At 70.2% G+C, this 22,657-nt stretch overlaps 3 protein-coding genes and 1 long non-coding RNA gene across 11 annotated transcripts; all 4 read left to right on the forward strand.

Annotated features, from left to right (window-relative positions):
• Positions 1 to 291: 291 nt before the first annotated feature.
• RNF212B (ring finger protein 212B) lies at positions 292 to 2,320 on the forward strand. The gene is made up of 6 exons (XM_075135273.1): positions 292 to 1,094; positions 1,169 to 1,284; positions 1,793 to 1,920; positions 2,024 to 2,066; positions 2,149 to 2,232; positions 2,293 to 2,320. The coding sequence occupies exons 1-6, from the start codon at positions 624 to 626 to the stop codon at positions 2,318 to 2,320; spliced, it is 870 nt and encodes a 289-aa protein (XP_074991374.1). The 5' UTR covers positions 292 to 623.
• A 1,172-nt stretch (positions 2,321 to 3,492) lies between these two features.
• Positions 3,493 to 5,893, forward strand: PSMB5 (proteasome 20S subunit beta 5). Its single transcript, XM_075135296.1, has 3 exons — positions 3,493 to 3,718; positions 3,966 to 4,272; positions 5,560 to 5,893. Exons 1-3 carry the CDS (start codon positions 3,530 to 3,532, stop codon positions 5,853 to 5,855), a joined length of 792 nt encoding a protein of 263 aa, XP_074991397.1. The 5' UTR covers positions 3,493 to 3,529; the 3' UTR covers positions 5,856 to 5,893.
• On the forward strand, positions 4,284 to 5,551 carry LOC142074593 (uncharacterized). Its single transcript, XR_012670645.1, has 3 exons — positions 4,284 to 4,611; positions 4,658 to 4,694; positions 4,989 to 5,551. It is a non-coding gene; the product is annotated as an uncharacterized LOC142074593 (long non-coding RNA).
• Positions 5,894 to 6,991: 1,098 nt separating the features above from the next.
• PRMT5 (protein arginine methyltransferase 5) lies at positions 6,992 to 22,611 on the forward strand. Of its 8 annotated transcripts, none has more exons than XR_012670643.1 (23): positions 6,992 to 7,138; positions 7,209 to 7,351; positions 8,025 to 8,129; positions 8,250 to 8,336; positions 8,427 to 8,648; positions 8,740 to 8,870; positions 8,942 to 9,013; positions 10,141 to 10,259; positions 11,389 to 11,474; positions 11,565 to 11,699; positions 12,818 to 12,933; positions 13,657 to 13,706; positions 14,250 to 14,413; positions 15,460 to 15,621; positions 16,564 to 16,641; positions 16,744 to 16,802; positions 16,941 to 17,063; positions 19,063 to 19,238; positions 20,773 to 20,820; positions 21,085 to 21,178; positions 21,395 to 21,511; positions 21,950 to 22,014; positions 22,427 to 22,611. XR_012670643.1 is itself a non-coding variant. In XM_075135292.1 (23 exons), exons 1-23 carry the CDS (start codon positions 7,093 to 7,095, stop codon positions 22,577 to 22,579), a joined length of 2,565 nt encoding a protein of 854 aa, XP_074991393.1. In that variant the 5' UTR covers positions 6,995 to 7,092; the 3' UTR covers positions 22,580 to 22,611. The 8 variants fall into 8 exon arrangements, 6 of the variants coding, with proteins under 6 accessions (XP_074991395.1, XP_074991392.1, XP_074991393.1 ...); XR_012670644.1 differs by having other exon boundaries at positions 21,133 to 21,178; XM_075135292.1 differs by having other exon boundaries at positions 6,995 to 7,138; positions 20,711 to 20,820; positions 21,133 to 21,178.
• The last annotated feature ends 46 nt before the right edge of the window (positions 22,612 to 22,657 follow it).

Below are 22,657 nucleotides of genomic sequence, written 5' to 3' on the forward strand. Positions count from 1 at the left end.
GGTCGTTTCTCCTCTGGTTTCCCGCCCTGTTTAACGGTCGTTTCTCCTCAGGCTTCCGCCCCTTTTTAACGGTCGTTTCTCCTCTGGTTTCCCGCCCTGTTTAACGGTCGTTTCTCCTCAGGCTTCCCGCCCTTTTTAACGGTCGTTTCTCCTCAGGTTTCCCGCCCTTTTCAGCAGCCACTCTCGCGCGCCCCCCCCCCCCCGAGCCCTTCTCCTCAGGTTTCCTGCTCTTTTTAACGATCGTTTCTCCTCAGGCTTCCCGCCCCTTTTAACGATCGTTTCCCTCAGGCTTCCCGCCCTTTTTAACGGTCGTTTCCCCTCAGGCTTCCCGCCCTTTTTAACGGTCGTTTCCCCTCAGGCTTCCCGCCCTTTTTAACGGTCGTTTCCCCTCAGGCTTCCCGCCCTTTTTAACGTCGTTTCCCCTCAGGCTTCCCGCCCTTTTTAACGGTCGTTTCCCCTCGGGCTTCCCGCCCTTTTTAACGGTCGCTCCCCCCCCATTTCCTCGCAGCCTGAGGCGCGAAGGGGTCCCGGCGCCGCCGCAGCCGGCGGGTAACGGTGGGGAAGGGGGGGGACGGGACAAGGGGGGGAGACGGCGGAGGGACCCCCTCAGCCCCCCCGCCAGCATGGACTGGTTCCACTGCAACCGCTGCTTCCGCCAAGAGGGAGCCCGCTTCGCCGTCACCAGCTGCGGCCACGTCCTCTGCGCGGCGTGCGGGGGCGCGGGTAGGAGCCCCTTCATCCCCGCACGATGGCGGCAGGGAGGGATCCCCCCTCCCCTCCCGCCGATGTTTTTCCCTCATAAACGCCATTTTTGGGGGGGGTCCCGACTTTTTTTTCCCTCACGCAGGTCCGTGCCCCGTCTGCGCCGCCGACTGCCGCTACCTCCCCATCTCCGACAAGGCGAGTTGCCGCCCTGTCCTGGCCGCCATTTTGAACCCTTCTCCTCCTCTGTCCTGGCCGCCATTTTGAACCCTCCCTCACCCTCCGTCGCTGGCGGCCATCTCGTTCCCTCCCCGCAGATGCGCCCGCAGGAGAAGCTCTTCTTCAAGAGCCCGGCCGCCATCGCCCTCAAGCACTTGACCCACATCTCCCAGGTGAGGAGGAGGATGGGGGGCAGCCTGCCCCGCGCCACGGGGCCAGACCCACCCCTCCCGCCTCTGCCCCGCAGGTCTGGCGCTTCCAGCGGGCGCAGTCCGACCTCCTCCTGGCCTCCCACCAGGAAGCCGCCCGCCGCGCCCGGGTGGCGCTGGAGGACGCCCGCCGCGTTCTGGATGCCCGCCATAGGTGAGACACCCCCCGCCACTCCCGTGGCTGCCATTTTGGGGGGGGGTCCATCCCCCTCCCCATGGCCGCCATCTTGGTGGGGTCCATCCCCCTCCCCATGGCCGCCATCTTGGTGGGGTCCATCCCCCTCCCCATGGCCGCCATCTTGGTGGGGTCCATCCCCCTCCCCATGGCCGCCATCTTGGTGGGGTCCATCCCCCTCCCCATGGCCGCCATCTTGGTGGGGTCCATCCCCCTCCCCATGGCCGCCATCTTGGTGGGGTCTGCCCATCACACACACCCCCCCCCAGCCGCCATGTTGGGGGGGGGGGCTCCACCCCACGTCGCCCCCCACATCACCCCTCCGCCCCCACGCAGGGAGCTGGAGGCGCTGCGGCGGGAGAACGGGGAGCTGCGCCGCGCTCAGGTGATCCCCCCGTTCCCCCAACTCTTCGCTCCCCATTCCCCCCCCCCAACACACACTGACCCCCCCGTTTTCTCCCCCCGCAGCTCTCCCCCGGCTGGCGAGGGGGCAGCAGGTGAGCCCCCCACCCCGCCGTGGGGTTTCGGGGGGGCTGCGGCGGCGGCACCCCCGTGTTTCTCCACGCAGGAGCAGCACGCCCCGGCCCGTCGGCATCACCTCCCCGGCGCAGACGGGTAAGCACCCCCCCCCCCCCAAAATATTTGGGGTCCCCCCTGCCCCCTATTCCCTCCCCAATTATTCCTGGGGGTCTCCCCAAAATGGCTCCTTCCCTTCCAGTCACCCCCCAGCCCCGCCGGCAGCTGAGCGGCCAAGTGGTGAGGTAAGGGGGGGCTCCCCTAATTTGGGGGGAACCCCCCATTCCTGGGGGTCCCCCCCAAAATGCTCACACCACCCCCCCACAGCCGCTCCTCCCCGCTGGAGCCCCCCCCCTCCCGCCGCACCCCCGTATGGCAGGTGAGACCCCCCCAAAACTGCCGCCGTGTTGGGTGTGGCGCCCCCCCCAAAATGGAGGGGGGGTACCCAGCATGCTTTGCGCCCCCCCCCAGGTGGGCAGCGCCCATAGGGGGTCGGTGACCCCCCTGGCCTCCAGCGCGGGTGAGCGACCCCAAATCCCCCTGGTTTTCCCCCAAATCCCGTCTCCCCCATCCCTAAGCCACGCCCACTCGGCACCAAGCTCCGCCCCCCGGACTCTCCAGCTTTACCCCCTCCCTCACTGAGCAGCTGAACCCCGCCCCTCGGCTCCCAAGCCCCGCCCCCTTGACTCCCAGGCCCCACCCCTTTTCCCTACACCCTGGTCATTCTCTGCTCCCCAAACCCCACCCTCTTTTGGTCAGCCACGCCCCTTGGCTCCCAAGCCACGCCCCCTTTCCCTAGCCCTATGCCCTGGTTCTCCTCTGCCCCCTTCTGCTCCCAAGCCACGCCCCTCCGCTCCCAAGCCACGCCCCCTTTCCCTAGCTCTACACCCTGCTTCTCCTCTGCCCCCTTGGCTCCCAAGCCCCGCCCACTGGGCCCAAGCCCCGCCCCTTTCCCCATGCCCTACACCCTGTTCATTCTCTGTCCACCCAAATCCCGCCCCCTTTTGGTCAGCCCCGCCCCTCTGCTCCCAAGCCCCGCCCCTTAGCCCTGCCCCCCGTCCCAAGCCCCACCCCTTGGCTCCCTAGCCCCGCCCCTCAGCCCTGTCTCCCTGCTGCAAGCCCCACCCCTTCACTCCCTAGCCCCGCCCCCAGCCCCCTCTCATCCCTTGGCCTGCAGGCCACGCCCCTTCCCTCTTCTGCTCCCCGCCCCTTTGCCCTTAACCCCGCCCCTAACTCCGCCCCAGCCCCGTCTCCTGTCTCCGCCCACGGGCTGACCCACAGGTGAGCGCGGGGGGGGGGGGGGCTGTGGGTGCCGGGGGGGGGGGGCTGTGGGTGCCGCGGGGGGGTCCCCTCACCCCCCGCCCCCTCCGCCCCGCCCCAGGGCCGCCCCCCCGGCGCCGCGGACCCCGCTGTGGGTGCCCTGGCCCACCCCGCCGCCGCCCGCCGCCATCTTCCCAGGTGAGACCCCCCCCTCCTACCCCGCCGCCGCCCTGCGCCCGCCCCCCCGCCGCTGACGTCGCCGGGAAGGAGGGAAGGGGCGGGCGGAAGCGCTCCCGGCGCCGCTGCGTCATGCCCTCAACCGACATGGCGCCCGCGTTGCCCGGCAACGGCGCGGGCCGCCGGGCGGCGTTGCCGGGCAACGCGGGGACGGCGCATGCGCGGGCCCGTCGCGGCGCCGCCATTTTGAGGCGCAGCCCGGCGCTCCAAGATGGCGCTGGCCAGCGTCCTCCGCACCGCCGAGCTCCCCGCCGCTCCCGCCGCCTTCCCGCTCCTCGCCGCCCCCCGGGATGGCCCCGGCCCGCCGGAGGGGCTCGCTGCCCCGCCGTGGGGCGCCGAGTCCCCCCTCCCCGGGCCCGGCCTCCGCCTGCTGCACGGCACCACCACGCTGGCCTTTAAGGTGGGTGCCGCGGGGACCCCAAAACCCCTCTGGGTCCCCGCGGTGGGACCCCCACCCCCCCGTGGGGCTTCGGGGGGGACCCCCGGGCCCCGTGGTGGGAGCCCGGGCCCCCTACGGAAGTTCCCGCGGGGCTGGGGCTTCTCTATGGGGACCCCACGGGGGGACCCCAAGGCTCCGTGGCCCCCCCAACGCCCCGTCACCCCCCCCGGCGGGCGCCCCCCCCCCTGACCCCCGTCTCCCCCCCCAGTTTGACCACGGGGTGATCGTGGCGGTGGACTCGCGGGCCACGGCGGGGTCCTACATCGCCTCGCAGACGGTGCAGAAGGTGATCGAGATCAACCCCTACCTGCTGGGCACCATGGCGGGCGGGGCGGCCGACTGCAGCTTCTGGGAGCGCCTCTTGGCCCGGCAGTGCCGCGTCTACGAGCTGCGCAACAAGGAGCCCATCTCGGTAGCCGCCGCTTCCAAGTTGTTGGCCAACATGGTCTACCAGTACAAGGGCATGGGGCTCAGCATGGGCACCATGATCTGCGGCTGGGACAAGAGGGGGCCAGGTGAGGGGGGCGGCCGTGGGGCTGGTGGCCGTGGGGCAAGGGCTTGGGTCTTGGTCCCCATGGGGCTGGTGGCCATGGGTGGGGGATCTCTAGCCCCCATGGGGCTGGTGGCCATGGGGCAAGGTCTTGAGGGCTTGGGGGTCGGTGGCGTCCATGGGGTTGGTGGCCATGGGGCAAGGTCTTGAGGGCTTGGGGGTCGGTGGCGTCCATGGGGCTGGTGGCCATGGGGCAAGGTCTTGAGGGCTTGGGGGTCGGTGGCGTCCATGGGGTTGGTGGCCATGGGGCAAGGTCTTGGGTCTTGGTGTCCATGGGGTTGGTGGCCATGGCTGGGGGTCTTGGGTCTTGAGGCGTGTGGGACTGGTGGCCACGGGTGGGGGATCTCTAGCCCCCATGGGGCTGGTGGCCATGGGGCAAGGGCTTGGGTCTTGAGGCCTGTGGGGCTGGTGGCCACGGGTGGGGGATCTCTAGCCCCCATGGGGTTGGTGGCCATGGGGCAAGGGCTTGGGTCTTGAGGCCTGTGGGACTGGTGGCCACGGGTGGGGGATCTCTAGCCCCCATGGGGTTGGTGGCCGTGGGGCAAGGGCTTGGGTCTTGAGGCCTGTGGGGCTGGTGGCCACGGGTGGGGGATCTCTAGCCCCTATGGGGTTGGTGGCCGTGGGGCAAGGGCTTGGGTGTTGAGGCCTGTGGGGCTCGTGGCCACGGGCAGGGGTCTGTAGTCCCCATGGGGGTGGTGGCCATGGGGCAAGGTCTTGAGGGCTTGGGGGTCGGTGGCGTCCATGGGGTTGGTGGCCATGGGGCAAGGTCTTGGGTCTTGGTGTCCATGGGGTTGGTGGCCATGGATGGGGGATCTCTAGCCCCCATGGGGCTGGTGGCCATGGGGCAAGGTCTTGGGTCTTGGTGTCCATGGGGTGGTGGCCATGGACGGGGGTCTTGGTCCCCATGGGGCTGGTGGCCATGGGGCAAGGTCTTGAGGGCTTGGGGGTCAGTGGCGTCCATGGGGTTGGTGGCCATGGGGCAAGGTCTTGGGTGTTGAGGCCTGTGGGGCTGGTGGCCACGGGCGGGGGTCTGTAGTCCCCATGGGGGTGGTGGCCACGGGCAGGGGTCCCTTCCTTCTCAGGGGTCTGGGGTTGGTGGTCCTGGTTGCAGGACTCTTAAGTTGACGGGCTTGGTGGCCACCACCTGGGGACGGTGGCCAGCAGGTGGCCCTGCAGGGTGGGTGGTGGTCCCGGTGGCCACGTGGGGCCGGTGGCCACCACCCAAGTTCTCCGCCTCTCCCCCCCGCCCCAGGGCTCTACTACGTGGACAGCGAGGGGACGCGGGTGCCGGGCCAGGCCTTCGCGGTGGGCTCGGGCTCCACCTACGCCTACGGGGTGCTGGACCGGGGCCACCGCGGGGGGCTGGCGCTGGAGGCCGCCTGCGACCTGGCTCGCCGCGCCATCTACCAGGCCGCCCGCCGCGACGCCTACTCGGGGGGGCGGGTCACCGTCTACCACGTGGGACCGGCCGGTTGGCGCCGCGTCTCCACCGACAACGTGGCCGAGCTCCAGGAGCGCTACGCCGCCGAGGAGGCCGCCCCCGCCTGAGCCGCGGGCTGTCCTTGGGGAAATAAAATGAGGAAAAACACGGGTGGTTTGGCTGCAAATCCCGCCCGTGGGAGTGGGGGTTTTTGGCGCGGCTGCCGTCAGTAGGCGCCAGAGTGAACGGGGGGGGCGGGGGGGGTGCGCCGTTCTCCCGCGGCGACGCGTCCTCGCTGCGCATGCGCCCGCCGCGCAGGCGCGGGGAGCGCCATGCGCATGCGCGGCTCTTTCCCGCCCATTAGACGCCGGCTCCGCCCCCTCACCCCCTCGCCGCGCTCCTATTGGCTGGAGGGGCGGGGCGCGAGCGGCTGGCGGCGGCCGGCGCGGCGGGGACGATCGTGAGGGGGAGACGGGCCCGGGGGGGGGGGGGGGGGCGATGGGTTTGGGGGGTGTCTGGGGGGGGGGAGAGGCTGTGGGGGGTCGTGGGGTGGCGGGGGGACGGGTTTTGGGGGGATCGTGAGGGGAAAGTAGGGGTTGAGGCGGGAAGAGGCCGTGGGGTGGCGGGGGGACGAGTTTTGGGGTGAGGGGACGGGTTTTGGGGGGATCGTGAGGGGAAAGTAGGGGTTGAGGGGGGGACAGGCTGGGGGGGGGCCATGGGGTGGCAGGAGGACGGGTTTTGGGGGGATCGTGAGGGGAAAATAAGGGTTGAGGGGGGGACAGGCTGTGGGGGGGTCGTGGGGTGGCGGGAGGACGGGTTTTGGGGGGATCGTGAGGGGAAAGTAGGGGTTGAGGGGGGAAGAGGCCGTGGGGTGGCGGGAGGACGGGTTTTGGGGTGAGGGGACGGGTTTTGGGGGGATCGTGAGGGGAAAGTAGGGGTTGGGGGGGGACAGGCTGGGGGGGGGCTGTGGGGTGGCGGGAGGACAGGTTTTGGGGTGAGGGGATGGGTTTTGGGGCGAGGGGACGGGTTTTGGGGGGATCGTGAGGGGAAAGTAGGGGTTGGGGGGGGGACAGGCTGGGGGGGGCTGTGGGGTGGCGGGAGGATGGGTTTTGGGGTGAGGGGACGGGTTTTGGGGGATCATGAGGGGAAAGTAGGGGTTGAGGGGGGCCATGGGGGGGCGCGGGGTGGGTTTTGGGGTGGAGGACAGGTTTTGGGGGTGCTCTGAGGGGTGTCATGGGGGGGGGCAGGCTTTGGGGGGGGTCCCTGAGGGGAACGCAGGTTTTGGGGGGCAGTCAGAGGGGGGGTGACCCCACGAAGAGCATTACAGGTACCGGCTGTGCCCCCCCAAAGCAGGGGGGGGCCGCGATGGCGCTGGACGCGGGGCTGCCGGACGCGGGGCTGCCGGACGCGGGTAAGAGCAGGACTGAGGAGCGGGGAGGGGGGTTAACGAAGGTGCTAACGAGCTCCCCCACCCCGCCCAGATGAGGAGCCCCCCCTGCCCCTCAGCGGGGTGACCCCCGAGGAGCTGAGCGCCCACCCCGGGCTGGCCCGGCTGCTGCGGGGGCTGGGCTGCGCCCTGGGGCCCGACGGGCTGAGCACCCAGCTGGAGAGGGAGCTGCGGCAGGTGGGGGGGACGCGGGGGGGACCCCGGGGTGGGGGGACACGGGGGGGACACGGGGGGGACCCCGGGGTGGGGGGGGGACACTGGGGGAGTGGGGGATGGGGGGGTGGAGGGAGTTGGGGGGGACATGGAGGGGTCTTGGGGGACACGGGGGGGTGTTTGGGGGGCAGGTGGGGACACAGGGGGGACCCCGGGGTGGGGGGGGGACACTGGGGGGGTGGAGGGAGCTGGGGGGGTCTTGGGGGACACGGGGGGGTCTTGGGGGGCAGGTGGGGACACAAGGGGGACACTGGGGGGGGGATATGGGGGTGGAGGGAGTTGGGGGGGACACGGGGGGGTCTGGGGGGCAGGTGGGGACACAGGGGGGACCCCGGGATGGGGGGGGGACACTGGGGGGGATGGAGGGAGTTGGGGGGGTCTTGGGGGACATGGGGGGGACACTGGGGGGGGATATGGGGGTGGAGGGAGTTGGGGGGGACACGGGGGGGGTCTGGGGGGCAGGTGGGGACACGGGGGGGACACTGGGATGGGGGGGACAGTGGGGGTTGGGGATGGAGGGAGCTGGGGGGGTCTTGGGGGACACGGGGGGGACACTGGGATGGGGGGGACACACTGGGGGGGGATGGGGGGAGTCGGGGGGGTCTCGGGGGGCGCTGAGGGCCGGGGGTGCCGGCAGGCAGAGGCGGGGCTGGCGCTGCGGCGCGGGGCCTGGCTGCGCTGGGAGAGCCTCTGGCGGGGGCTGCAGGAGCTGCGCCGGGACCCCCAGGGCCTGGAGCCCCCCGTGAGTCCCAGAGACCCCCCCCCCATTTCCCAGGGGTCCCCCCCCACCCCAGGGCATGCTGGGAAAGTGGGGGGGGGGCACCCCAGAGGGTGCTGGGACGCCTCCCCCCCCCCCCCCCAGGTGCTGCAGGCGCTGGAGCAGGCCCTGACCCTGGCCCAGCTGCGCCGCGGGGCCCCCCCCTTCGCCTCGCTGCTGCCCCCCCCCCAGGTGGGACCCCCAAACCGAGCCCCCCCAAACCTCCCCCCAACCCCCCCCCCCCAAAAGCGGGGCGCGGGCATCCACCGCTCCCTTTTCCAGGACCCCGCCCCGCTGCGCGCCCGCCTGCTGCCCGCCCTGGAACGCCGCCTGGCTCAAAAAACAGAGGAATTGGGGGGTTACCACCGCGGGGGGGCCCCCCAAACCCCCCCCGGGGGGACGGCGGAAGAATTAACGGCCGAACGGCGCCGCTTACGCCGAGCCCGCCGCCGCCGCCGCCATCTTGGCCGGCTGCTGGAGCGGCAGCGCCGAGCCTACCCCCAGGTACGGGGGTTTGGGGGGTGCTGGGGGGGGCTTGGGGGGTGCTGGGGGGGGTTTGGGGTGTGGGGGTGACCCCGTCTCCCCCCCCCCGCAGGTTTTGGGGCGCTGCGGGGCGCTGCTGGGGCGGCTGGCGGGGGAGCGCTGCGCCGGGGCGCGGGCGGAGCTGGACCGGCGTCGCGCCCAATACCTGGAAGCCAAAGGGGCGGCCGTGCTGCTGAAAATCCGGTGGGTGTCGGCGGGGCGGGGCAAGGGGCGGGGCAGCGCCGCCGCCCCGCCCTCGTTAACGCCTTCGTTAGCAGGCTGGAGGAGCTGGGGGTGCTGCTGGACACCTACCCCCCCGAGAAGGTGGAGGCGCACCGCCGCATCAGGTGGGTCCCCGGGGCGTGGCGCGGCCCCGCCCCGCGGCCCCGCCCGTGACGCGTCCCCTCTCCCCGGCAGGGCGGAGCTGGAGGCGGCGTGGGGGCGAGCGGCTGGGGAGGCGTCGGGGGCGCGGGCGGCGCTGGCGGCTTTCGGGGGGCTGGGCCCCCAGTTCGGGGCGCTGGCGGGGGAGTACGGGCGGCTGCGGGAGCGGCTGGCCCACCGCCGCTGGGCCCTGCGCCAGCTCCGCCCCCACCACCCCTGACCCCCCGCGGCGCCGCCACGACGGCGACGACGACGACGAACGCCGTGACGACGCGCCCCGTTGCCGTGGCGACCGCCCCAATAAAGACCCTGGCACCCGACACCCCTCCCCCCCGGCTCCTCCGTTTTCCTCGGGGCGGGGGGGACCTGGGGAGGGAGGGGGCGTGTCCTGCGCTCCCGGGCCACGCCCCCTTGTGCCATGTGGAGCGGGAGGGGGCGGGACCAGGCGTGATTGACAGGCAGCGCGGCTGAGTGAGAGGTGTCCGTGGCAGCGTGGGTGGGACCGGGGGGGCGGGACACAGGGAATGATTGACAGGCGGCGTGGGGATGGGCGGGGCCAGGCCGATTGACGGGCGGGGGCGGGACTGACAAGCCGGCGGCGCGCGGGGATAGGCGCGCTGCGCGCCGGGGGGCGGAGCCAAGCGGGACGGGCGGTATGGGGATGATTGACAAGCCGGCGGGGGGCGGAGCCAAACGTGGCGGGCGCTATGGGGATGATTGACGAGCCGGCGGCGCGCGGCGGGGGGGGCGGAGCCAAGCGCGGCCACAGCGATTGGTCGCGCGGGGAGGCGGGGTGAGGCGCGGGCGCGCGGGCCCGGCGATTGGCTGTAGGGGGGCGGCGGTGGGCGGGGCGCGGCGGGCGGTGGGCGGGGCGCGGCCTCACGCGCGGCAGTGATGGCGGCGGCGGGCCCGGGGGCGGCGGGCGCTGCCCGAGTCTCCAGCGGCCGCGACCTGAGCTGCGTCCCGGAGGTGGCGGGGGCGCTGGGGGCCGTGGCCCGGCAGGGGTGAGGGGCTCGGGGGGGCTGGGGAGGGGTCGCGGGGGGGGGGGGCTGGGGTGACCCCCGACCTCTGAGCCCCTCCTCCCTCCCCTCAGGTTCGACTTCCTGTGCCTGCCGCTCTTCCACCCCCGGCACCGGCGGGAGTTCGGTCTGGACCCGGCGCGGGGCCGGCCCGGGCCCCAGACGCGCTCCGATCTCCTGCTCTCCGGCCGCGGTGAGAGCCGGGGACCTTCCCCCGGGGGGGTGGGGGATCCCCTGGAGCACCATAAGGTCCCTGGGGCCCCCCCAAAGGGCTGTGGGGCCTCCTGGGACCCCCTAGAGCACCACAGGCCCCCCTGGGACCCCGCCCATAGCTCCCTGGGACTGCCAGGGAGGGCTGTGGGGCCTCTTGGGACCCCCTATAGCACCCTGGGACACCCGAGAAGGGATATGGGGTCCCCTGGGACACCCTATAGCACCAGAGGGCCCCCTGGGACCCCCCCATAGCACTCTGGGGTCCCCCCAAAGGGCCGTGGGGCCTTCTGGGACCCCATATAACACCATAGGCCCCCCTGGGACCCCCCCCTATAGCACCCTGGGACCTCCAAAGAGGGATGTGGGGTCTCATGGGACACCCTATAGCACCATAGGGCCCCTTGGGACCCCCCTGTGATACCCTGGGACACCCCCAAAGAGCCATGCGGCCCTTTGGGACATTCTATAGCTTTGTAGGGCTGCTTGGGACTCCCCTATAGCACCCTGGGGACTCCCCCAAAGGGATGTGGGGCCTCTTGGGACCCCCTATAGCACCCTGGGGTCCCCCCAAAGGGCCATGGGACCCCCTGAGACACCTTATAGCACTATAGGCCCCCCTTGGGACCCCCCTATGGCACCCTGGGGTCCCCCCAAAGGTCTGTAGGGTCCTCTGGGACACCCTATAGCATCGTGGGACCCCCTAACGGGCTGCGGGGCCTCCTGGGACACCCTATAGCTCTGTGGGACCCCCCCCAAAGGGCCGTGGGGCCCCCTGGGACACTCTGTAGCACCATAGGACCTCTTGGGACCCCCCCTATGGCCCCCTGGGGTCCCCCCAAAGGTCTGTGGGGCTTCCTGGCACCCCCTACGGCATCCTGGGACCCCTCTGTATCACCCCGGGTTCCCCTATAGCGCTATAGCATCCTCTTAAAGGCACTTGGGACACCTTGGGACCCCCTGTAGCCCCGTAAGACCCCCCCAAATGGCCACGGGGCTCCTTGGGGTCCCCCAGAGCACCCTGGGGGCCCCCCCAAAAGGCTTTGGAGCCCCCTGGGGTCCCCTATAGCCCCCCCCAAGGGCCCCCCAAAGACCCCCGGTGCCCCCCCCAGACTGGAACACCCTGATCGTGGGGAAACTCTCGCCCTGGATCCGCCCGGATTCCCCGTTGGAGCACGTCCGCCGGAACTCGGAGGCGGTGAGTTTGGGGGGGCTGGGGGCGGAGTTTGGGGGGGCTGAGGGCGGGGTTTGGGGGGGTCCCACCCCCTGACCCCTCCCCTCCCTTCAGGCCATGCTGCAGGAGCTGAATTTCGGGGCGTACCTGGGGCTCCCCGCTTTCCTGCTGCCCCTGACGCAGGCGGAGAACCCCAACCTGGCGCGGGTGCTCTGCGCCCACCTCCACACCGGGCATCACAGCGCTATGGTGGGGGCACTGGGAGGAACTGGGAGGGGTTTGGGGGCACTGGGAGAAATGGGGAGGGGTTTTGGGGGCACTGGGAGGGGAGCTGGGGGCACTGGGAGGAACTGGGAGGGGTTTGGGGGGCACCAGGAGGGGTTTGGGGGGCACTGGGAGGGGAATTGGGGGCACTGGGAGAAATGAGGAGGGGTTTTGGGGGCACTGGGAGGGGAGCTGGGAGCACTGGGAGGAACTGGGAGGGGAGCTGGGGGCACTGGGAGGGGAATTGGGGGCACTGGGAGGAACTGGGAGGGGTTTGGGGGGCACCAGGAGGGGTTTGGGGGGCACTGGGAGGGGAATTGGGGGCACTGGGAGAAATGAGGAGGGGTTTTGGGGGCACTGGGAGGGGAGCTGGGAGCACTGGGAGGAACTGGGAGGGGAGCTGGGGGCACTGGGAGGGGAATTGGGGGCACTGGGAGGAACTGGGAGGGGGAATGGGAGCCCTGGGAAGCAGTGGGGGGTTCCGGGGGGTGACTGGGACACCCTAGCGGATTACTGGGAGGCCCTGAGAGGTTACTGGGAGGCTTTAAGGGGTTACTGGGGAGAACTGGGAGAGCTTGAAAAGTTTCTGGGACCCATTAAAGTTTAACCGGGAGGGATTGCGGGGCCCCAAAGAGTTACTGGGAGATACTGGGAGGCACTGGGGGTTCCGGGGTATTACTGGAAAACCCCAGGGGATTACTGGGAGGCCTTGGGGGGTTATTGGGAAGCACTGGGGGCTTCCGAGAGCGTTATTGGGAGACCCCAGGGGATTACTGGGAGGCACTGGGAGACTGCAAAGTTTGTGGGAGGCATCAGAGTTTAACTGGGAAGGAGTGCGGGGTCCCGAGGTGTTACTGGGAGGCACTGGGGGGTTCCAGAGGGTTACTGGGAAACCCGAGGGGTTACTGGGAAGCACTGGGAGGCCCTGGGGGGTTACTGGGAGGCCCTGGGGGGTTACTGGGAAGCCCTGAAAACTTTCTGGGAAGTATCAGAGTCTCGCCGGGGGGCGCCGGGGGGTGACTGGGGGTGACTGGGGGTGACTGGGAGGTGACTGGGGGTGACTGGGAGGTGACTGGGCGGCACTGGTGCTGACTGGGCGGCAGTTCTGGGTGCGGGTGCCCCTCCTGGCCCCCGAGGACGTGCGGGACGACCTCATCGGGAACGAGGCGGCGCCCGAGGGGGGGCCCGAGGGGGCGGCCGAGGAGAAGACCTGGCTCTGGTGAGGGGGGGCCGGGGGGGTTTGGGGGTTCCAGGGGGTCCTGGGGGGGGGAGTTGGGGGTTCCAGGGGGTCCTGGGGGGCTTGGGGGGGGATTTGGGGGTTCCAGGGGGTCCTGGGAGGGGAGTTGGGGGTTCCAGGGGGTCCTGGGGGGCTTGGGGGGGGATTTGGGGGTTCCAGGGGGTCCTGGGAGGGGAGTTGGGGGTTCAAGGGGGTCCTGGGGGGCTTGGGGGGGGATTTGGGGGTTCAAGGGGGTCCTGGGGGGGGAGTTGGGGGTTCAAGGGGGTCCTGGGGGGCTTGGGGGGGGATTTGGGGGTTCCAGGGGGTCCTGGGGGGGGATTTGGGGGTTCAAGGGGCTCGGGGGGGTCCTGGGGGGGGGTTGGGGGTTCCAGGGGGTCCTGGGGGGGGAGATGGGGGTTCAAGGGGGCTCAGGGGGGTCCTGGGGGGGGTTGGGGGGGGTTTGGGGGTTCAGGGGGGTCCTGGGGGAGGATTTGGGGGTTCAAGGGGGGGGTTGGGGGGTATTGGGGGAGTCCTGGGGGGGGATTTGGGGGTTCAAGGGGGTCCTTGGGGGAGATTTGGGGGTCCTGGGACAGGATTTGGGGGTTCAAGGGGGGTTGGGGGGTATTGGGGGGGTCCTGGGGGGGATTTGGGGGTCCTGGGGGGGGTATTTGGGGGCTCCAGGGAGATTCGGGGTGACCCCCGGGGTGTCCCCCGCCCCCCCCGCAGGTGGCACAACTTCCGCACCCTCTGCGACTACAATAAGAGAGTGGGCGTCGGTGAGTGGGGGCGGGGCCTAGGGGAGGGGTGGGGCCGGGGGGCGGGGCTACAGGGCGGGGCTAGGGGCAGGGCTGATAGAGCCAGGTCTTGGCCCAAGGAGGGGGTGGAGACATGAGGGGGCGGAGCCAGAGTATTGTGGGTGTGGCCTGGGGGTGTTGGGGGGCAGGAGCCAAGGGGGTGGAGCCTGTGCCCTGTGGGTGTGGCCACAGGTGTGGGAGGAGGTCCAACAGCAGGGGGTGGAGCCATGGAAAGGGGGAGGAGCCATAACTCAAGGGGTGGGGCTGTAGCTTGGAGGGGCCATAGATATGGGAGGGGCTAGGACTCAAGAGGGTGGAGTCTCAGCCCTGTGGGTGTGGCCACAGGTGTGGGAGGGGTCACAGTACAAGTGGGTGGAGTCTGGGCCACAGGGGCGTGGTTTAGCACAGTGCATCTGTGGCAGTATATATGGAATTATAGAGGTGTGGGCGGGGCACGCCCTAAGGGGGCGGGGCCAGGCCCCTTGTGGGCGGGGCCTGCCGCTGACCCCGCCCCCTCCCCCGCAGCCCTGGAGGTGGGGGCGGACCTGCCGTCGGGGGCGGCCATCGACCGGTGGCTGGGGGAGCCGGTGAAGGCGGCCATCCTCCCCACCAGCGTCTTCCTCACCAACAAGAAGGGCTTCCCCGTCCTCTCCCGCCTCCACCAGCGCCTCGTCTTCCGCCTCCTCAAGGTGGGGGGGCTTTGGGGGGGCTGGGAGGGGGTTTGGGGGGTCTAGGGGGGCTGGGAGGGGCTGGGGAGGGGGTTTGGGGGGGTCTAGGGGGCTGGAAGGGGCTGGGGAGGGGGTTTGGGGGGTCTAGGGGGGCTGGGAGGGGCTGGGGAGGGGGTTTGGGGGGGTCTAGGGGGGCTGGGAGGGGCTGGGGAGGGGGTTGGAGGGGTCTAGGGGGGCTGGGAGGGGCTGGGGAGGGGGTTTGGGGGGTCTAGGGGGGCTGGGAGGGGCTGGGGAGGGGGTTTGTGGGGGTCTAGGGAGGCTGGGAGGGGCTGGGGAGGGGGTTTGGGGGGTCTAGGGGGGCTGGGAGGGGCTGGGAGGGGGTTTGGGGTGGTCTAGGGGGGCTGGGAGGGGCTGGGAGGGGGTTTGGGGGGGTCTAGGGGGGCTGGGAGGGGCTGGGAGGGGGTTGGGGGGTCTAGGGGGGCTGGGAGGGGCTGGGGAGGGGTTTGGGGGGGTCTAGGGGGGCTGTGAGGGGCTGGGGAGGGGTTTGGGGGGGTCTAGGGAGGCTGGGAGGGGCTGGGGAGGGGTTTGGGGGGGTCTAGGGGGGCTGGGAGGGGCTGGGGAGGGGGTTTGGGGGGGGCTAGGGGGGCTGGGAGGGGGTTGGGGGGGTCTAGGGGGCTGGAAGGGGCTGGGGAGGGGGTTTGGGGGGGTCTAGGGGGGCTGGGAGGGGCTGGGGAGGGGGTTTGGGGGGGGCTAGGGGGGCTGGGAGGGGCTGGGGAGGGGGTTTGGGGGGGTCTAGGGGGGCTGGGAGGGGCTGGGGAGGGGGTTTGGGGGGGGCTAGGGGGGCTGGGAGGGGCTGGGGAGGGGGTTTGGGGGGGGCTAGGGGGGCTGGGAGGGGCTGGGGAGGAGTTTGGGGGTCCCTGGGGGGGCTGAGGAGGGGGTTTGGGGGGGGCTGGGAGGGGCTGGGGAGGGGTTTTGGGGGTCCCTGGGGGGGCTGGGGTGGGGGTTTGGGGGGGTCTAGGTTTGGGGGTCCCCGGGGTTTGGGGGTGCCTGCCTGACGCCCCCCCCAGCTGGAGGTGCAGGTGGTGGTGGCGGGGGCCCCCCGGCACGGGGGGAAGCCGCTGGGCTCCTACCTGCAGTACCTGGAGCACCTGGGCCAGCACCGGCCCCCCCCCTCCGCCTACGAGCTCTTCGCCCGGGGCTACGAGGACTACCTCCAGTCCCCCCTCCAGGTGGGCGGGGCTTCGGGGGGCGGGGCTTCGGGGGGGCGGGGCATCCCCAAGGAGGGGGGGCTTATGGGGTGAACACATTGGTAGGAGTAGAGATAGAGAAGGGGGGTGGGGCTTCAGTGAGGGGGCGTGGCCACTTGGGGTGGGGGCGTGGCTTTAGCGGGGGGTGTGCCTTCGGGGGGGCGGGGCCGAGGGGTGGGCATGTGGGCAGGGGCTGAAGTTGAGGAGGAATGGGGTGTGGCTTCGCTGGGGGCGTGGCTTTGCTTGGGGGCGGGGCCGAGGGGTGGGCATGTGGGCAGGGGCTGAAGTTGAGGAGGGGGAATGGGGTGTGGCTTCACTGGGGGTGTGGCTTTGCTTGGGGGCGGGGCCGAGGGGTGGGCATGCGGGCAGGGGCTGAAGTTGAGGAGGAATGGGGCGTGGCTTTGCTGGGGGCGTGGCTTTGCTTGGGGGCGGGGCCGAGGGGTGGGCATGTGGGCAGGGGCTGAAGTTGAGGGGGAAAGGGGCGTGGTTTTGGCAGGGGGCGTGGCTTCAGCTAGGGGCATGGCAGCATGTGGGGGCGTGGCAGCAGGTTAAGGGGTGGGGCTATGATGAGGCAGGGCGGGGTTGTAAGTGCAGGGGGTGTGGTCAGTGCTTGGGGTGTGGCTTTACACTCAGGGGTGTGGCCAGAGTGAGGGGGCGGGGCCTGGGGTGGAGCTATAAGCAGGGAGAACATGTGTAGGTTGAGTTGTAATAATGGGAGGGGGTGTGGCCTCACAGGGAGGTGTGGCTTCATGTGGGGGCGTGGCTAAGATGAAGGGGAGGAGTTATGCTGAGGGGGTGGAGCCACATAGTGGGGTTATGAATGAAAAGGTTGTTTGGGACCCTGTGGGAAGGGGCGTGGCTCTGCCTGGGGGGCGTGGCTTGGCTGGGGGGGCGTGTCCCTCACCAGCTCCGCCCCCTCACCAGCCCCTGATGGACAACCTGGAGTCGCAGACCTACGAGGTGTTCGAGAAGGACCCAATCAAATACTCCCAGTACCAGCAGGTGGGCGGGGCCTGGGGGGGGGCTGATAGGCGGGGCCGTGGGGGGGGAGCGGGGCTCGCTGCCTGGCTCCACCCCCTCATCACCATTCCCCCCGCCCCCTAGGCCATCTATAAGTGCCTGCTGGACCGCGTCCCCGAGGAGGAGAAGGAGAGCAACGTCCAGTGAGTGCCCCCGCGGCCCTATGGGGCACCCTATAGGCCCCCCCCGGCCCTATAGGCCCCCCCCCGGCCCTATAGGCCCCCCCCCGGCCCTATAGGCCCCCCCACGGCCCCACTGACGCCCCCCCCCGCCCCCCCCAGGGTGGTGATGGTGCTGGGGGCGGGGCGGGGGCCGCTGGTGAACGCCACCCTGCGGGCGGCGCGGCAGGCGGGGCGGCGCGTCCGCGTCTACGCCGTGGAGAAGAACCCCAACGCCGTCGTCACGTGAGTGCCCCGTAACCCCCCCCGCGCCCCATAAGTGCCCCCCCGCGCCCCATAAGTGCCCCCCTCTGCCCCATAAGTGCCCCCCTCTGCCCCATAAGTGCCCCCCGCGCCCCATAAGTGCCCCCCTCTGCCCCATAAGTACCCCCCCCGCCCCATAAGTGCCCCCCCCCAACCTGCTCACAGGGCCCCAGAACCCCCCGAAAGCTGGAAAAGTGCCCCCGAACGCCTATAGCACCCTATAGCACCCTATAGCACCCTATAGCACCCTATAGCGCTGAGGGTTTATGTGCACCACGCCATATATAGTGGTTTATAGCGCTTTATAGTATTCTGTAAGTTGCTATATGGGTCTCGGGCCCCCCAAGTGGCAGCCCCGCGGTGCCGTCCCCCCCATAGCGCTCCTGGTCACCCTATAGATTTTCTATAGCGCCCTCTAAGTCTCTTGATTGGTGTCCGGCTTCCCTATGGATCCCGTAACTGCCCCAAACCCGACGGCACCGGGGTGTAATGGGGCCTATAGCGCCGTAGGGTGCCCCATAGCACCCCTCAGTCCCCTGTATCATCCTATAGGGCTATAGGTCGCCTTGCAACCCCCCCAGATGCCATAAATGGCTGAACCCCAATACCCCCGTGATGTAATGAGGCTATAGCACCCCAAAACCCCAATGTAATGACCCTATAGCACCCCAAAACCTGATTTCTTATACCTTAGCTCCCCTATAGACTCCATAGCCCCCAATCCCCATCACTACGGCAACGCCACGCCCCCAGGCTGCCCCATAGCACCCTATAGCACCCCAAAACCTCCCCATAGCGCCCCATAGCGCCCCAAAACCTCCCCATAGCGCCCCATAGCACCCCAAAACCTCCCCATAGCGCCCCATAGCGCCCCAAAACCTCCCCATAGCACCCCATAGCACCCCATAGCACCCCAAAACCTCCCCATAGCGCCCCATAGCACCCCATAGCGCCCCAAAACCTCCCCATAGCACCCCATAGCGCCCCAAAACCTCCCCATAGCGCCCCATAGCGCCCCATAGCGCCCCAAAACCTCCCCATAGCGCCCCATAGCGCCCCAAAACCTCCCCATAGCACCCCATAGCACCCCAAAACCTCCCCATAGCGCCCCAAAACCTCCCCACAGTGCCCCAAGACCTCCCCATAGCGCCCCATAGCACCCCAAAACCTCCCCATAGCGCCCCATAGCACCCCATAGCGCCCCAAAACCTCCTCATAGCGCCCCAAAACCTCCCCATAGCACCCCACAGCGCCCCAAAACCTCCCCACAGCGTCCCTAAACCTCCCCATAGCACCCCACAGCACCCCAAAACCTCCCCATAGCGCCCCAAAACCTCTCCATAGCACCCCAAAACCTCTCCATAGCACCCCACAGCGCCCCAAAACCTCCCCATAGCGCCCCAAAACCTCCCCATAGCACCCCATAGCACCCCAAAACCTCCCCACAGCACCCCATAGCGCCCCAAAACCTCCCCATAGCACCCCAAAACCTCCCTATAGCACCCCATAGCACCCCAAAACCTCCCCACAGCACCCCACAGCGCCCCAAAACCTCCCCACAGCGTCCCTAAACCTCCCCATAGCACCCCACAGCGCCCCAAAACCTCCCCATAGCGCCCCAAAACCTCCCCAAAACCTCCCCACAGTACCCCAAAACCTCCCCACAGTGCCCCAAAACCTCCCCATAGCACCCCACAGCACCCCAAAACCTCCCCACAGCACCCCATAGCACCCCAAAACCCCCCCACAGCACCCCATAGCGCCCCAAAACCTCCCCATAGCGCCCCAAAACCCCCCCACAGCACCCCATAGCGCCCCAAAACCTCCCCACAGCACCCCAAAACCTCCCCACAGCACCCCAAACCCCCATTTTTTACGCCCCAGCCCCCCTCTAGCCCCCCCAAGTCCCCGCTTCCCGGCTCCTCGCTGGGCGGGGCGGCGTGGCCCCGCCCCGGTGACCCCGCCCCGTGCCCCGCCCCAGGCTGGAGAGCTGGCAGTACGAGGAGTGGGGGGCGCAGGTGACGGTGGTGCCCCGGGACATGCGGGAGTGGCGGGCGCCCGAGGGGGCCGACCTGGTGGTCTCGGAGCTGCTGGGCTCCTTCGGGGACAACGAGCTCTCGCCAGAGTGCCTGGACGGGGCCCAGCCCTGCCTCAAGGGTGGGGCCGGGGGCGGGGCCTGGGCGGGCGGGGCGGGAATGGGGTCTGGGGGGGCTGGGGTCAGGATTGGGGGGGCGGGGATTTGGGGGGCTGGGATTGGGATTGGGGGGGGTGGGGGGCTGGGATTGGGGGGGCTGGATTGGGATTGGGGGGCTGGGATTTGAGGGGGCTGGGGGAATGGGGTTTGGGGGGGCTGGGATTGGGATTTGGGGGGGTGGGGGGCTGGGATTGGGATTGGGGGGGCGGGGATTTGGGGGGCTGGGATTGGGATTTGGGGGGGTGGGGGGCTGGATTGGGATTTGGGGGGGCTGGGATTTGGGGGGGCTGGGGGACTGGGATTGAGATTGGGGGGGCGGGGATTTGGGGGGGCTGGGATTGGGATTTGGGGGGGTGGGGGGTTGGGATTGGGGGGGCTGGATTGGGATTGGGGGGCTGGGATTTGGGGGGGCTGGGGGAATGGGGTTTGGGGGGGCTGGGATTGGGATTTGGGGGGGTGGGGGGCTGGGATTGGGATTGGGGGGGCGGGGATTTGGGGGGGTGGGATTGGGATTTGGGGGGGTGGGGGCTGGATTGGGATTTGGGGGGGTGGGGGGCTGGATTGGGATTGGGAGGGTGGGGATTTGGGGGGCTGGGATTGGGATTTGGGGGGGTGGGGGGCTGGATTGGGATTGGGGGGGCGGGGATTTGGGGGGCTGGGATTGGGATTGGGGGGGCTGGATTGGGATTGGGGGGGCTGGGATTTGGGGGGGCTGGGGGACTGGGATTGAGATTGGGGGGGCGGGGATTTGGGGGGCTGGGATTTGGGGGGGTGGGGGGCTGGGATTGGGATTGGGGGGGCGGGGATTTGGGGGGCTGGGGGACTGGGATTGAGATTTGGGGGGCTGTGGGGCTGGGATTAGGATTTGGGGGGGCTGGGATCGGGTTTGGGGGGGCTGGGATTAGGATTTGGGGGGCTGGATTAGGATTTGGGGGGCTGGGATTTGGGGGGGCTGGGGGAATGGGGTTTTGGGGGGCTGGGATTGGGATTTGGGGGGGTGGGGGGCTGGGATTTGAGGGGGCTGGGATTAGGATTGGGGGGGCTGGATTGGAATTTGGGGGGCTGGGATTTGGGGGGGCTGGGATTGGGATTTGGGGGGGTGGGGGGCTGGGATTTGAGGGGGCTGGGATTAGGATTGGGGGGGCTGGATTGGGATTTGGGGGGCTGGGATTTGGGGGGGCTGGGATTGGGATTTGGGGGGGTGGGGGGCTGGGATTTGAGGGGGCTGGGATTAGGATTGGGGGGGCTGGATTGGGATTTGGGGGGCTGGGATTGGGTTTGGGGGGGCTGGGATTAGGATTTGGGGGGCTGGGATTTGGGGTGCTGGGGTGCTGGGATTTGGGGGGGCTGGGATGGGGATTTGGGGGGCTGTGGCTCTGGGATCGGGGTCCGGGGGGGTGGCGGGGCGGGCGGGGCTGACGGGCGTGTCCCCCAGCGGGCGGGGTCAGCATCCCCAGCACCTACACCTCCTTCCTGGCGCCCATCTCCTCCTCCAAGCTCTACAACGAGGTGCGGGCCTGCCGGGAGCGGGACCGGGACCCCGAGGTAGGGGGGCACGGGGGGCTGGGGGGGCACTGGGGGGGCTGGGGGGCACTGGGGGGGCTGGGGGGGGCGGGGGGGCGGGGGACCCCGAGGTAGGGGGGACTGGGGGGGCACCGGGGGGGCTGGGGGGGCACCGGGGGGCACCTTGGGGGTCTTGGGTTGGCCATGGGGCACCTTGGGGGGCCTGGGGGGGCCGTGGGGCGGGGCGGGGGCCGTGGGGCGGGGCGGGGCGGGGCGGGCGGGGCCGGCGCTGAGCGTCCCGCCCAGGCGCAGTTCGAGATGCCCTACGTGGTGCGGCTCCACAACTTCCACCAGCTGGCCCCGCCCCAGCCCTGCTTCTCCTTCCAGCACCCCAATCCAGGTGAGGGGGCGGGGCCACGCCCGCCACGCCCGACGCGGGGAGGGGACCCCGTTGGCCACACCCCATGGAGGGGGGAGGGGGCAGGGATGGAGGAAACCCCCCCCCTCATGGGGGGCGGGATCTCCGCCTGCTTGGCCCTTCCCCTTTGGCGTGATGTCACCGGGCGTGGTGGCGCCGGGTGGGCGTGGCCGGTGCTGACTCCGCCCCCCCCGACAGACCCCGCCCAGGACAACAGCCGCTACCGCCGCCTGTCCTTCCGGGTGGGGGTGAACACCGTGCTCCACGGCTTCGCCGGCTACTTCGAGACCACCCTCTACGGTGACATCACCCTCAGTGAGGGCGGGGCCGGGAGGGGGCGGGGCCTGAGGGGGCGACCGGCCAATGGCGGGGGGGCGGGGGGGGTCAACCTGGCCAACGGAGGGGGCGAGGGGGCGGAGCCGGGGGGGGTTATTGGTGGTCAACGGCGTTGGGTTGGGGTCAATGCGGGGGGGTGGGCGGGGCTTGGGGCAAAGGGGTGGGGCGGGGTCAAGTGGGCGGAGCCGGGGGTTGACCAATGGGGAGAGTCGTGGGTCGGCGGGGTCGAAAGTGGGAGGGGTTTGGGAGCATCAGCGGGTCAACGGGGCGGGGCCAGCGGGACCCATGGGGTGAAGGGAGGGGTCAGAGGGCGGGGCTTGGCCTCACCAGCAGGCGTGGCCAATCAGGGCGGGCTGGGAGGTGAAGGGGCGGGGCTTTGGGGGGGTCAGAGAGGTCAGCAGGGTCACGACCCCGCAGGTATCCGCCCCGAGACGCACTCCCCCGGGATGTTCTCCTGGTTCCCCATCTTCTTCCCCATCAAGGTGGGGCCGCGGCGGCCATCTTGGGGCGGCGGCCATCTTGGGGCGGCGGCCATCTTGGGCGGGGCGGGAGGGCGGCCATCTTGGGCTTGGGTTGAGGTTGGCCATCTTGGGTTGGGTTGAGGTTGGCCATCTTGGGTTGGGTTGAGGAGGTTGGCCATGTTGAGGCGGCCATCTTGGGCTTGGTGGAAGGGCGGCCATCTTGGGATTGGCATGAGGGCGGCCATCTTGGGTTGGGTTGAGGTTGGCCATCTTGGGTTTGGGTAGAGATTGGCCATCTTGGGTTTGGGTGGAGGTTGGGCACCTTGCATCGGCCATCTTGGGCTTGGCGGGAGGGCGGCCATCTTGGGTTTGGTGGAACATTGAGTATCTTGGTCCGGGCGGCCATCTTGCTCACCCTTTCCGTCCCCCGTAGCAACCGCTGGCGGTGCGGGCGGGCGAGGAGGTGTCGGTGGCCTTCTGGCGCTGCGCCACGCCCAAGAAGGTGTGGTACGAGTGGGCGGTGACCGCCCCCGCCTGCTCCGCCCTCCACAACCCCACCGGACGCTCCTACACCATCGGCCTCTGAGAGACGACGCCCCAATAAAGGCCTTGACTTGACTTTTCGGCCTCCCAGCGGCCATTTTGGGGGGGGGGTATTGCGGCG

The sequence above is a fragment of the Calonectris borealis genome, chromosome 38 (assembly GCF_964195595.1).
Source record: "Calonectris borealis chromosome 38, bCalBor7.hap1.2, whole genome shotgun sequence".
Lineage (NCBI taxonomy): Eukaryota > Metazoa > Chordata > Aves > Procellariiformes > Procellariidae > Calonectris > Calonectris borealis.